The following is a 14,913-nucleotide window of genomic DNA, read 5'->3' on the forward strand; positions in this document are numbered from 1 at the left end:
AGATAAGCATGTAAGATTTGTGGTAGAGACTGTGAGTCTTATCAGAGAGCAGGGTTTAGGATGCCAGCTAGAGAGAAGCAGCGTAATTTATAGGTGTGTGTTTAAGTGTGTGAAGGGAGAGTCCTGGTCTGCAAAGTGTGCACATTAGTGGCAGTAATGGCTTCCTTTAATGATCTGTTCTTTTGAGGAGTCAAAGTCCTGGAAGGTAGAGCAGAGTTTCTTTGTTTTTGTCTTTGTTTTGCAACCCACAGCCCAGACAAATGGGAAGGTCACTGAAAGGCCTGGTCATTATCAGAGCAAGGTTTGAGAGTCGCTTTAGTGTTCAGAAGAATGTGCCTTTTGATACATTAGAGTCTCAGAAGGTACAGTTGTAAATCTCACTGTCGTCTTGCTATCTGGTTCTTCCCGAGAACATTCTCTTCCACTCTGTGAAGTCTCAGAAAGTGACGTTTTGAGGTTACCTCTGAAAGTTGCGTCCTTGAATCCTAATCCTAGCTTGCTGCATCCGCAGGCAGAACTGTTACATATGTGCATGATAAGAAAACCCCTGTGACCTCTCACCAAATCAACCTGTATTTACCCACAGTGCAGGTGATTTGGTAGCATAAAAATGAAATTACCGGCACAATAGTTGGATTCAGAATACTGAAACCTGTCTCTTGATTTCTCTTTCTCAGCTGGCAGCTTTGCTCGGCGACGCTCCCTCATTCCTAGACGACTGTTTACGATCCTATTTCCCGCCCGAGGACATGAAGGCCATACTTGAACACCACAGAAACCTTGGTCATTTTGAAGAGAAAGGTACTTTGGGGCTCGTGGTGGTGGGAGGTATTTGTAGTCGACACTGTAAAGGGTCGATGCTGAAACATACCCAAACAAAGAGAAAGAAATATCCTTCTGCAGGATTGAGAAGGTGACATTAAAGATGCATTCCAATGCAACAGCTACTTACCTGTGAACTAGTCCAGTCCAAGCTTTAATAAAACCATCAAGGTGTAGTTGTCTTTGTAGTTTATTAAAGTGTAATAAAGGAAACTAGAGTAGAGAAATGCAGAGTGGATATTTCAGCTGAACGGGCAGAACTTATACAGCAGGATCATGTTTAGAGATCCAAGCAGCAGTTTAAACATTCTAGTCTCAGCTCCTCATCAGCAGACACTCCTCAGCTGAGGAATGTAGATCATGCAGAGTGCAGTCAACACCAGCCTTTGGCAACAGTGAGATTGTCTGAAAGTGGTGGAGGGTGACTGTGTGGCTGCATAGTTAGGAACTTATACAACACAATACTTATTTTTAACATGTTTCTAATTATAATTTGACAGTAATTTGGAGGAAGTGACTCCTTAAATAGAGCAGCAGAAGAAAAACTGGAGTGTATTTGAGGGAGAAAAGTCCATTAATACAATAATGCCCCAAATAAATTCCTAAACAATAAAAAACGATTGCTTAATGATAATTTTTGTAACTCCTGCATCTGATGGTGTATTATAATGTCTTCATTTGTCTCCAGCTATTTTGTTTGCTGCTTTGATGATTAGAGGGGTCATGTCACAGTCCTGATCTATTCTGTCTCCATGTCAGGATCATTAATGATTAGAGGCAGCCCAATTAATAAAGTTAACGCTGTTGTTCCACGTGTACACAGCAGTGCTGCCTTGGAGACACTCCTAGAGATCCTACTGTTGTCTGACATGCAGGTATTTAATAAACTCAGAGGAAAAGAAACAAACTAAGCAAACGCTCCTGTTAACGTTTTGTCAAAAGTACATTTTGATGAGTCGTATTTGCTGAGTTTTTTTTTAATGGATATTTTAGTCTGTAAAAGGTGAAATTATTGAACAAAGTGAAAGTGACAAAACTGATGAATGTCTCTGTCAAGTAAAGGCATCCAAACTGCGTGTTGTGGTTTATGAAACAACGTTAGTGCGGAAATATTTAAAAGGCTGATGTTCAGACTGAGTACAGAGAAAACCTGTTTTTAACTTTGATTTGTTTTATTAAGGCTTCGAGACTTTTCTGTATTTGCACACACACTTAACAGATTTGTGCAGATATGCTTGTGCAGTGAGACAGATACGAAAAGCATGATTGATTGATTTATAACATTTAGTCATGACTGATACGAGCATCATACCACTATCTTTGGATTCTATTAAGTCTGGTTGTCTATTTTATAATGGTTTTTCCCATCTTCTCATTTAATTCTATTTTTATTTACTTGACTGCTCATTATATGCTTCTCGCTTATTTAATATCTTTATTTATTATTGCTTTTTGCAAAAATTGTAATTTACAGAAGTACATTTAAGTTTGTGCCTCAACAAAAATAAAAAATTGTTTTTAAAATTTTAAATAATTTTTTTTTAAAAAGATCCCACAGAATTAGATTACAGAAAATATTTCTTTCTTTCTGCAGCTTTATCGGATTAGTTCACAGTTTTTTTTAAATATCTCAATTAAGTAACTAATTATTCCATGTAACTAGTTGCTTCCCATGTCGATAATCTGCCAAAGAGGAGGTTTGTTATGTTGTAATAGTTTTTACTTCCATATTTTCTATGATTCACTGAGCAAAGACAGCTCACAGACCAGTAAAGCGTTGGTTTTTAAATGTTTCACAGAGAAGTTGAAGTTGCAACCTGTCACTTTTTCTTCAAATTTAATTTCTGTTTAAACTGAGCAAAGACCTAATGAACCATCTTTACTCTCAATTGTAGATCCGAGGTTATTACCGATGGACGACTGCATCCTCTCCTCTCTGTCGCTGCCTCCTGGCTCCAAACCTGCCGTGAACGCCGCCTCCTGCTCGCCTGCTCTCAAAGAGTCGACTCCTCCGGCACACGAAGGACCTTTCAGTCCTCCCATCGACACGGGCAGCGCGGAGAGGCCGAGCAGGAAGAGCGCAGAGACCGCCAGACAGAGACTGAGGGAGTCGAGCGACCCCGGCAGCTGGCAGCGGCAGCTTCGAGGCGGAAACACTTCTCAGGAGAGGAAAGTACAAAACTCAACTCGTACACGGCCATGTGATGACACCATAGACCTCACCGCATCCAATGAGACTGCAGACACGGATTCAGAAGCCAGTGAGAGCAACCAAAGCCTGAGAGCAGCGCAGGCGAGCAGGAAGCGGAAGCTGAGCGGAGGTGTGGATGTTCCTGCAAAGCGGCCTGCGGAGGCGTCAGCTTTCTTGTAAGATCACCAAAGTGTCTTTGTTTATTTTCATTTATTACACGCAGACATGACTGTGTGGTTTGATGTTGGTTAGGAATCACCTTTATGAGCGTATTGTTGTAACAAAACTATTTGTATATGTGTATGGAGAGTTGTGTGTCTGTATCTCAATCTTTGTGTCTGTAGTGAGATTTGTAAAAGATCTGTACACGCGTACAAAGATATTAACAGATGAAAAGTCTAAGTATTTGGCTACAAGTGCTAGAAATACAGACAAATCACCAGTTACAGGTCAAGCAGGCCTCACAGTTGTCTCTTTTTACACATGACTTTTGCTTCACTTCTGTCGTGAGAGATTCGTGTCGGTAACTTCAGGGTTTCTTTGCCCTGAACTCGGGCTTACAGGCTCGTTCATTACAGCTGCATACCACTCTGTACCTCAGTAGTTATGCCACCTGCAAGCCATCAGGTGGCGCTATGCCCCAGAATCTTTGAGGACACATTGTCTGGTATATGTGAACAAGTTAAATTTGCAGAGTTTGTGGGTCGTTGAGCAAAAACTTTCATGATGGCTTGCAGGCGGCATAACTACTGAGGTACAGAGAGAATGACTGAGCCTGTGAGCCTGAGCTCCTGGCTAAAGAAACCCTCAAGTTACAGATACACATCTCTCAGAAGTGCAGCAAAAGTCATGTGTAAAAAGACAGCCAACTGTGAGGCCTGCTTGACCTGTAACTGGTGATTTGTCTGTATCTCCAGCACCACATCATGTCCATTTGTATACAAACACTACAACCCCAAATGCTTAATCTAATTTTTGCAGACCGTAAAGTGGAATACACTACATTGATCTGTTTGGAAAAATGATTTGAGACGTGTTGTCAATTTTATATTTGACTTTTACAGCGATTCCTCAGTGGATGATGAGAATTCAGGTGAATCTCCTCTAATCTCGATATGGGGAGAATATACAGGTTTGTGCAGATTTTATTCGGCTCAGTTGATATTTGGTTTCGCATTTCCCATCATAGCTTTAACTGACTGTTCATATCTACTTTCAGACTCTCAGGAAGGTTCTTTTCCAGTTGTAACGGACACAAAAGTTCCCTGGTCGGACGAGGAGACGCTTCATCTGCTGGACATCTGGGGGAAGGACTCTGTGCAGCGAGCTTTGAAGGGCTGCTTGAAGAACCGTCACATATTCACTCAGATCGCACAAAAGATGGTGGAGAGGGGCTACATGAGAACAGTGGAGCAGTGCCAGACCAGGATTAAACGGCTGAAGAAATGCTTTCGCCAGAACAGCAAGTGAGTTTTGAACGTTTTTGGAGCTATCGTGTAATATAAGCTGTCAGATAATTCTCAAACACAAGCTGTGATTTGTGAAACAAGAGAGAAAATGTAAGCAGACAAAGAGCCTATTTAGAGCTTCAAAAAGCATTCACAAAGCTGGCTAATCTCAGTTTCACCATTTTATTCTGGCCGTGTGAAAAACGTCACCAGAGCATGAAGGACAATAGAGGTCATGTCAGTGATGTAAAGAAGCCGGCAGGTGATTGGCTTAGAGTGTCACATGGTAACCGACCGCCTCAGATATCACGTTGGATCTTTTTTTTAATAATACAACAGTGACAGAAAGCAGGTGAAATGGCACAATTCTGACTGAGGTTATGCTTATTATCTTCTCATTGCTCCACCACCAAAAGGAACGCCAGGGTAGACCGGAAGTTCTACGCCCAGCTGGAGCAGGTCCTCGGCTCCTCAGCTCCGTCGGCTGTTCCCGAGGTCACCTACGATGTCGAGGAAGTCGTTGACGAAGACGGATCCCGAGACGCCGATGAGGACCTGCAGTTTATAGGTCAAACGGGCCAGCTAGAAATCGGTACAATGTCACCTTTGTGTACTGAACAAGTCAAATAAACAGTAAATGGTAGATTTATAGTGACGTTAGAATGGTTTTCTAAATCCCTGTTAGATGGTTGTATCCTCTTTTACATGAAGAAAAAAGATGAGAATTGCCAAATGTAAAATATATACAATACTTGTATGCCGCTGGAGCACTAAGGATGAGGAAAATAAAACAACAGGAGAACGTATATTTTAAAACAGTTTGAGTTGGCTGCACATATTATAAGACCAGCAACATAAAAATATGTGCATGAAAACAAGACAGAAAACTGGATCGAAACCTACGAGATCAACTCCTAAAAATAAAACACTCGTGTTGAGACTATTAACAGCAACCAAAAGCCATTGGAAACATGTTTGTCTTAAGATTTTACGTTAAAGTGTCAATGGAGGAGGAAAGTTTTGATTGTAGAAGGAGGGCACAGTCTCCCTTACCTATTAGTCTTGACCATGGAACAGTTACAAGTAGTTTTTCGGAGAATTTAAAAGTCAGAGAACGTCTGAAATGTAGCCAGGTGCCAACCAATGCATGGCTTTTTAAACAAATAAAAATTAATCATAACATAAGTAATAAAAAAAACTTTAGAAATTTAAATCTGTTGAATTATACTTTTAGCAGGTGGCTGAAGCATGAATGCTGGTACAGGAGTAATGCTTTTCTTTTTTTGTTGGTACACACTGGGAGTCTTGCAGAAGCATTCTGCACAAGCTGCAAATGAGACAGAAAATATTGCAGGTCTTCTGTTCTGATTGTATTATCGGTGTAATGGAGGGTATTTGTTGACTGTATTAAAAATAAGGAGACATTAATCATACTATGTAGTTATTTTAAAATGACTAAAATTATTGTTTGTAACAAAACGAAGTGATTCGTATCCCTATTTTAAGGAACTAGAAGTGTTCCGTGGACTGATTTGGAGTCTTTGACCCTGATCAACACGTGGGGTGAAGACAGGATGCAGCGGCAACTCACAGGGATACACAGAACCGGACACCTTTTCTCCATCATCTCCAGCAAGATGGCCGCCCAGGGCTTCTCCAGAACACCGGAGCAGTGCCAGACCAGGCTGAAACGAGTGAAATCCAACTTCAGGCAATGCTACCAAAACAAGTGTGTATAGTTATGGTAGAGACAATGAAAGGAAAATGTCATTTATTGCTTTATTCATATATCTGCCCTTGTCTTGTTGTTCATTTGTAGCCTGAAAGGACACGAGCAAGTGGAGTGCAAGTTTTACAACGAGCTGGGAAGAATTTTAGTGAAGGACTTTCCTTTGGTCCCACAGCTGAATGAATTACAAGCAGAGGCAGACGACGGTGACTTCCCTGCCTACAGTCATCAGGACATCGGTACACTCACATATCTTCTACCGATTTTAGAGGAATGTACGAATAAAGTTGAGAAAGACTGACCAACTTTAAAGTTCCACTTGAGATGAGATTCTGAGAAGGTGGAACCCTCTTAATTCAAAACACTTTCTAGACAAGTTTTATAGATCACATGTGTAGAGAAACCCCAGATGCAAGAAAAAGCTTCACATTGTAAACATGGACTCTTTTTGTATTTGTACTTTTAGATTTTGTCCTCTGGGAGGTGCTATAGACACGTAAGAGTTCCTGAAACTATTACCTGTAGGTTGTTTCTCCCAAATGCAGTTAGAATATTGAAGACTTTGTATCACTTCATGTTCTTCATCTCTAACTCGTTTTATTTAAGAACCATTTTGTTAATTAATGGTGCAGTTTTCCACAGTGTGGAAAGCAGTATTTAGAACAGACTGACAAAGATGGGTTTGAACATTTAAAAGCCTTTTACCACAAAAGTCAGTACAGATGTTGTTGCGGATCGCAGCTTTTAATATTGACTTGACTGTCATAAAATGTATAACCTTGAATTATTTTCTGTAACTTTAATGTCATGCACAGTAATTGAACTTTACTGCTGCAAAACTTTTAACCTTCTGAGCCCCGAAACCTGCCAGAGAGACTCCAAAGTCTAATTTTACAAACACAAACTGTAGAAACAGGAAGCATCATCAAACTTTCCAACTGTCCTTGAACTACTCATCTTATGTTGGGCCAAAGTGACAAACTTTAACAGATATAATCAGTTTATTCTACATGAATTATTCAAAAAAAAAAAAAAATGCAAAAAAACAATAAATAGTTGACACAAAACAGAAAATATCATTCAATATCATGAAGCTGTTAGTAACTATAAATAAAATATCTATAATATTTAGTCTTCATCTTTTTACCAGTATTGGTAAAACCTGTTGGAAATTGGAAAAGTGTTGTTTCCATAGAGGTGCAGGAGTTTATATTACAGTGAAAAATGAGAACAGGATGTGACAGGAGCTAAAAAAAATTAAATAAAAAAGAGCAGTTTTGGGTTCTCATGGCAGCTACATTAATCATGAAAAGTACAAAACAAAATATAGCACCAACAGCAAAACACCAATACAAGGTGGAAGAATGAGCTCAATGAAATGATCTGAAATGAGTTATTATTTATTCAGGTTTATATGTTATGTTGTTTGTGTCTTCAGAGTCTGCTGTTGGAGTTCAGGAGGACAGGAAGAAGGTTCCTTGGTCAGACAAAGAGACAATCATCCTTCTGGAGGGCTGGGGAGACCCACAGGTAGATAAGAGACATCCTGCCTGATAATGAGTATTAGTAGTGCTCATAACCTGCCTGATAATCAGATCGTGTTGCCATTTCATTGTTTAATTTGTCAGTTTGAATCATAAAGATATGGACAGTCATTTACAAATACGAAAGCAGATTTCCTCGTGGAGCTACTGTCATGACAAACACTCCTGTGTTTACGATGACTTTCACCCACATTTAGGTGCAGCAGTGCCTGAGACGCTACCCACACAACGGTCACATTTTCACAGAATTATCAGAGAAGCTCAGCGCTAACGGCTACTCCCGCAGCGCAGAGCAGTGCCACACCAGGATCAAACGGCTGAAAGCGAGCTACCGCCACTGTCAGGAAAACATGAGGTGAAAGCAGCACGTCCTCTTTTAATTCTGCACCGTGGGAGCTCCTTTGCACTAATACGCCCGTCTTTACCACCTGCAGCGCATCTGGGACGGATAGAGTCGACTTTAAATTCTACGATCTACTCGAACAAATCCTGGAAAAGCAGCCGTCGACATCGTCCGTGGTGGTTACAGACTCCATTGAAATATCAGAAGACTCCAATGGTGAATCAGGGACTGAAAGAGGTAAAGTGTTCCCCTGTATTAGCATTGTGTTACACTCTTTACTAATTGTGGGTATGATGATATAGTTGTAAACTATTTTATTCAAATCTAATCGAATTTAATCAATAAAGTAAAGTAAACGTAAGGAAATAGTCCATTCATAGCGGTGCTCACACTGACGCGCTGTGTCTCTGATGTAAGATGGAGAAATCAGCATGTCACTGGAAAAGCCGGCACCGAGCTCGTGGTCAGACGAGGAGACTCTGGCACTCATCGATATCTGGGGCGAGGAAGACGTTCAGAAGGCGCTGAGGGGTTTCGTCCACAACGGACACGTTTATGCCGACATTTCCGAGAGGATGAGCGACCTGGGCTTCTCGAAAACCTCCGAGCAGTGCCGCTGGAAAGTCAAGTCGCTGAGGATCAACTTTCGTCAGAGCTACGACCGGAAGAAGTGAGATCTGCCTTTCTGTCTGTTTACATGATTATCTTACTCCATAATCCAGCATGCAAACAACTAATGCTGCATCTTTTCACTCATTTTAGATGCGGAAGAAAAGTGGATTATAAATTCTACAACCAGCTGGAGCAGATACTGGGACAGGAAGCAGTTTCTCTCGATGAGTACGACGAGAAAGACGAACAAGCAGAGCAGGATCCAGGTAGGCTGCTCTCACATCTGGAGAAGACGTTGGATGAACATTCAAGCGCAGGTGTGTTATCTTTGACCAATCGGCTGCTGTGTCTGCCCGTAGGTGTAGACGGTGTGAACACGGCGTGGACGGAGCAGGAGACTGTCACGCTCATTGAGATCTGGGCAGCGGACGACGTGCAGCACAGCCTGAAAACCTGCGTCCGCAACGGGCACATATTCATTGACATATCGGAGAAAATGGCCGCCGTGGGCTTCCTGAGGACGGCGGAGCAGTGCCACTCCCGGATCAAAAGGCTAAAGAAGACGTATCGGCGTTACTGCAACAGCAGGAGGTAAATAAAGCAAAGTAGTAATTTGCTAGTCAAGTGATTTGAGCTTGCGGTTTCCCAGTTGATCTTTGATTTTGTTTTCCAGAAAAGGAGGGCGGCCGGCGGTGTTTCGATATTTCCACTTTCTTGCCCCTGTGCTGGGCGATAAATCTCTGTTGCCTGATGTGGGCACTCCTGCAGCTGATCCCCCCTTACAGCCCCTCATGGACAATGATCCCACAATATGTAGGTTAAATAATGACGAAATCTATTCATGCAGATAGTTCAACGATTAATGCACCATAATGACACTGGTGTTCCTCCTTTTAGACGAGCAGCCCTCCACCAGCCACCTCCTGGTGGACCTGAGCAGAAAGATGCCCTGGTCGGACCAGGAGACTCGAACCCTGCTGGAGATCTGGGGCGAAGACGGCGTCCAGCTCACCCTAAAGGGCTGCCTGAAGAACCGACACGTGTTTGAGTACGTCTCGGAGAAGATGAGCGACCGAGGATTCATCAGGACCTCGGAGCAGTGCTACACCCGAGTCAAGCGCCTTAAACACGGCTTCCTCCATGAAAAGTCAGTGATGGCACAGCTGTGATGCTCATTTATCCTGAACATGTTTGTCAGTTATGGTGTTGCTGTTAAAGGTGGAGTCTGGAGGAAGATTTGTGATACATTAAGTAGTCAGCAACTCTGGAATAGTGTTGATTTGATCCATCTGAGTGACTCTGTTTCCCATTTACTGAGAGAAACTGATTATTTTCAGCGTACTCACTAAAGACACAGCAAGCAAACTGGGGGGCGATATTCAATTAGTTTAACAAAAAGGCTTGTTGGATTAGATTCGGTTCAGTTCAAACTGCTTTATTAATCCCACTGAGGGCAGTTCTTTTAAAACAGCGTGTTGTCAGTTACACAAGTTATACACACCCACACCCATGCACATGTATGCTTATAAGTACATATACATCTACATCCCTCATACACATCATAATAAATACAATTCAGTAGATAAATGTGAACGTTGCATTGCTTCCTCTAAAGTATTTGAAAGACAAATAGCAGAAATGAATGATTTGGAGTATCGGTTAGCTTTACATGGAGATAAAGCAAAACGGCGCCTTGATGGCAGCAGAGAGAAGTCAGACATGACCAGAAATACTTGTTGCTTTCTTTGGGATTCATTGGTTGCATTCAGGTGTCTTTGCTTTACTCCAGGGATCTGCGTCTGTGTGGCACAGTTACGTGCACCCTCCAGAATCACATACTCCACCTTTAATAGCACAGCGAGGCAGGTCGTGTTGCTTAAATGTCAAACAAACTCGATATTGTACCAATCAGTGTTTCACAAATAAAGCAAAGTTACCTTTTATTACGGTAAAGATTTATGTCAAGAATTTGAGGCCTTCAGTGTAATTTTTGATCCAATTCAAATGTCATTAGTGTTGCTCTGCTTTTCCTTTGTCGTATTGTTAGTTTGCTGATTCTAAAACAACCCCCGTCTTCACTATTTGCTTTGATAAAGTTCACTTTCTAAATGATTTTTGTCTGATTGGCGGTGAAGTAAAGGTCTCCATGATGTATGAGTTTGAGGTTGCTGTGTTGTTCACAGTCATTTCAATGGAACATGTACAAATTAAAATGTGATGTGACTAGTTTTAACTGAAAGTTTATGATTCTTGAATTTTAGGGAGGATTTTAAATTCTTCAGTGAGATGGAGACGATATTCAGGAAGGAGCTGAAAGGGGACGACTCGGCCGCAGACACATCGGTCGCAGACGAACCGGATGAATGTGTACCTGAACTGAGCCAAAAGAAAGGTGAAACTGAACGGAATTTAAAGTTTACAACAGCTAGAAAGTGTTTTGTTTTAATGTGCAAATTATAGAGAAGCATCGTTGGATGCTGCAGCAATAATTGATCAAACTAGATTCATAATAAATGGATTTAACACACAGGGTTGACACATTTGAAAACCCTCGTTAGCTCACATTTAATAGATTATTATGTGAATGATTACGTACATAATTGATATTTGCCTCTGTATGCATCATTTCTCAACATTAAGAAGGAAACAAGAAGCTTTGCACTGCAGGGAACAAAAAAACACTTTCAGAACACGTGATGAAATATAAAAACAGAATGAGTACATTTTTACAGTTATAATAAAAAAAAATTAAAGTCAAGCACTTTGAAATTATTCAAAATTAATGCTAAAACAATGAGAAATGGGCAGCTGATGTTTAGAAAATAGCTTATGAGCTCCTAATTTTTCAATTTCCAGTTAAAAAAACATAGTAAAAACTTAGTATGTACTTGTTGTTTGACTATTATTACACAGCTTTTTATGCTTTCCAACCATTTCCATGCTTAATGTGTTTGAAGCAGATCTGTAAAGCTGTGAAAATGTCTTTGCAGCTTTTTCTTATTATTTAATCAGGCTACAGTTTGCATGGATCATTTTTGAAGTCTGTCCGTCTCCTGTCAATCACCTCAGGTAACCAGTGGGTGTCTGAGAGCTCCAAGCTGCCCTGGAGCGACGGGGAGACCGAGGCCCTGCTGGACATTTGGGGGAGCGAGGAGATCCAGGAGAACTTGAAGGGCTGCACCAAGAACAAACACATCTTCCTCCAGATCTCTCAGGTCATGGCCAGTCAGGGCTACATGCGAACTCCTGAACAATGTCAGTCCAGGATAAAGAGGCTGAAGACCAATTTCAGACAGTTCCTGGATGGCAGAAAGTAAGTAGTTGACTGTCGGAGGGAGGAGGGGATGCGGTTAGATCATCCACATTTATATCCACACTGCAGAAGCTGTTACATCCTCTGCACGTATTTAACCCTCTGAATCCCAGACACTCTCTGGGTGTTCTCTGCTCACTATGTCACAGTTTTACTCACAGTCGGCTCATTTTTGACTTCAATCTAAAGTCCTTCACCTCAAAGGAAACAACCATGACTAGAAGTAGAGAGAACTCAAGCATGTACATGATAAGATAAGATATGCCTTTATTTATCTCACAGTGGAGAAATTCACATTGTTGATAGCAGCATTAAACAGAGATACACATATACGAGACAGAGAAAAAAAATGTACATATAAATATAAGAAATAGTGCAAACAATTGTACAGCATCATACACTTCTAATCCCATAAATCATAAAAAAAAAAGAAGAAAACATAAGTGGAATTTGGTAGATACTCTGCTATTGACATTTCTCATTTGTTTTAAACTTGTCTCCTACCTGCTCTGGGTAAACACTGCCTGCAGTTCAGCTGAGAAGTCACTGAATTTTTGTTTTTCAACGAGTGCAGTTTGAGCAAACACTTTAATTTTGACCATCTATTAAATAAGATGTTAGATTAAGTGGTATTAAATATCACAATTTAAAGCTCAGATTTGATGAAGTTTCCTGATAGAACAGTGCAGCACAGATGAGCAGTTCAAGGACTGTCGTAAAAGTTAAAAATCTGTTGATTTTTTTTCTGTTCTTTCAGTTTCTTCCTCTGACAACTGGTGTCATTTTGGCAATTTTTTAAAAAAACATCTTGAATGTCAAACCAGCAGCGTTTTTTGTGATTCAGAGGGTTAAACTTCTTGATAGTCAAGCTGAACTTTAAGCATCATTTTATCTGCTTACAAGCTCTGTATTTCTATTTTCAGAGGAGACAAACAGGAGTGCAAGTATTTCGACCAGCTGGTGCAGATATTTGGCACAAAGTACGTCATGAACTCAGATCCTCTGGTTGACGATGCAACCGAAGTCCTCGGTAAGACGGACGTCCGTCGTGTTGGAGATGTTAGCTTGTTGTGTCAGTAGGCAGTGAAGTTGTGGAACCTCAAGATTAAGTTGAATAGAAGCCGTTTGAGCCACGTTTAGCCTCGACGGCATGAGAAACCTGACAGCACAGCTCGATAATACACACCCAAATAAGCTCTAGTGGTATTGGTTTGCTCTTATATGGGCATGATGTGCAACAATAAGATGCTGGAATGGTTCAAACTGGTGCATTTCCATGGCTTCATGCCTGCTGCAGTCAAGTCCAAGGGCTTTAAGTTTTCAGGACTTATTTGGGTCACAGATCTTAAACTGTCCCATTTTCATCAACACAGTCTTTTTCAACCACTTTGAGGGAGTTTCTTCAAATTTGTGACAACATTCATTTGAACTGTTTAGACTTTGGTACTCTTGAGAAGCACGTTTTTGACCATAATGCAAAAATTCATTTGCTAATTCTGACAATATTTCACACAAACATCTACATTCAAAAGTATCCAAAACGTAAAAGATCGGTTTCACCAACTAAAACATCAACACTATATTGAATTCACGTTTCACATTTGGTCGGGTTTGCTGACACTAATCCTGGATTCTCCCTCCTTTTAAATTCTATAAAAGTCTCACCTACAAATATTATAAATCTGAACAGACATGGATGTGATCTGAAGCTTCACTGGTTGACAGACATGTACAAGCACAAGGTGGTAATTCTAGTTTCAGCATTTAAAGACAGATATATTCAATTATGTTGCTATAAATAACTCAGACTTAATTTCTTATTAGCCTGTTTAGATTTATGTTACAACTATGAGGATGCGACTGACTGTTTTGTGTTTGGATGTAGTCAGTTGTGCATTGTGCCTGGAATGTGTTGAATGAATATTACTGGAACTTTCTCAGTAAGGGAGCAAATAAGTGTGTTTACCCAAATATTTTAACTATTCCTTTATAATGTTTCTTCACAGTTTGCTAATTTAACTCAAATGCACACTAAACTCATTTGTATTCACATTTTGGCTGCTTTGGGTGTTGACGTCACTTTTTTAAAATCTCAAATGTTTCTGTCTGATCCAGAGTCATGAAGTCGTCCTCCATCGACACGACGCAGAGGCAGCAGATGGACAAAAGAGGAACATTCACACGGGAAAGACATTCACACTGACATTTACTGTTCTGCTGTTTGGTTGTTTACATGTGACAGAAGAGCGTCTCTGGAGGCTCACTTGAATTCACATTTTCTTCTGTAAATACTTTTACATTCTTCAGATACAAAGACCTACTTCAGGATGAAATGTAGTGTGTTTGAGTGTGTGTGTGTGTGTCTGTGTGTGTATGTGTGTGTGTGTGCCTCAACTTTAGTGTCTTGTGATTATTAATAACAGAGCCATGATGCTGAAGCCAGGATGCTCAGGATTCGAAGGGGACAAAAATGAATCCTTGACCTGGTTGAAGTCACACAAAATGCTGTGCTCCTCCAAAAAACTATGTTTTTTCTAGTATTTATTTATTTTATACTTACAGCGAGGGACTCAAAGCACACAACAGAAGAAATACATACAAGGCCTCTGTCGCTGCCTCGCTTTTTAGCCCTTACTCATGTCTCCCTTGTTACATTTTACGTCTTTGCATTTGTTTATTAAGTTGTGTGGTGAATTTCTTTAAGTTAATTCTCATTCTGTGCTCAGTATGAGTTAATGTTGCCCAGAATTTGTATTTATTTAAATTATTTCCATGCGTATTCCAAAGTTCTACAGTTTACTTTAAATGTGACGGACCTTATCGAAGCATATTTGTGCCACAAACGTGAAAGATTTTTCATAACCATTAAAAAAGAAACTTGAATCGTGTCATTTTGTGACGTGGATTTATG

At 40.5% G+C, this 14,913-nt stretch overlaps 1 protein-coding gene across 3 annotated transcripts in view; it reads left to right on the forward strand.

Annotated features, from left to right (window-relative positions):
* LOC103358113 (uncharacterized) overlaps window positions 1–14,890 on the forward strand; it is a 25,313-nt gene extending 10,423 nt beyond the window's left edge. For all 3 annotated transcript variants that reach the window (XM_008282935.1, XM_008282936.1, XM_008282937.1), the window contains 19 exons: window positions 678–801; window positions 2,718–3,189; window positions 4,078–4,145; window positions 4,233–4,479; window positions 4,878–5,053; window positions 5,968–6,190; window positions 6,281–6,429; window positions 7,629–7,720; window positions 7,932–8,089; window positions 8,169–8,314; window positions 8,495–8,747; window positions 8,840–8,955; window positions 9,049–9,280; window positions 9,363–9,502; window positions 9,587–9,836; window positions 10,951–11,081; window positions 11,759–12,002; window positions 12,926–13,032; window positions 14,118–14,890. In XM_008282935.1, the coding sequence (XP_008281157.1) occupies window positions 678–801; window positions 2,718–3,189; window positions 4,078–4,145; window positions 4,233–4,479; window positions 4,878–5,053; window positions 5,968–6,190; window positions 6,281–6,429; window positions 7,629–7,720; window positions 7,932–8,089; window positions 8,169–8,314; window positions 8,495–8,747; window positions 8,840–8,955; window positions 9,049–9,280; window positions 9,363–9,502; window positions 9,587–9,836; window positions 10,951–11,081; window positions 11,759–12,002; window positions 12,926–13,032; window positions 14,118–14,125 (3,336 nt within the window). In that variant the 3' untranslated portion in view covers window positions 14,126–14,890. The remainder of the gene's footprint in view (window positions 1–677; window positions 802–2,717; window positions 3,190–4,077; window positions 4,146–4,232; window positions 4,480–4,877; window positions 5,054–5,967; window positions 6,191–6,280; window positions 6,430–7,628; window positions 7,721–7,931; window positions 8,090–8,168; window positions 8,315–8,494; window positions 8,748–8,839; window positions 8,956–9,048; window positions 9,281–9,362; window positions 9,503–9,586; window positions 9,837–10,950; window positions 11,082–11,758; window positions 12,003–12,925; window positions 13,033–14,117) is intronic.
* Window positions 14,891–14,913: the final 23 nt, after the last annotated feature.

This window comes from Stegastes partitus, unplaced genomic scaffold, assembly GCF_000690725.1.
Source record: "Stegastes partitus isolate 25-593 unplaced genomic scaffold, Stegastes_partitus-1.0.2 Scaffold290, whole genome shotgun sequence".
In the NCBI taxonomy this organism is placed as follows: Eukaryota; Metazoa; Chordata; class Actinopteri; family Pomacentridae; genus Stegastes; species Stegastes partitus.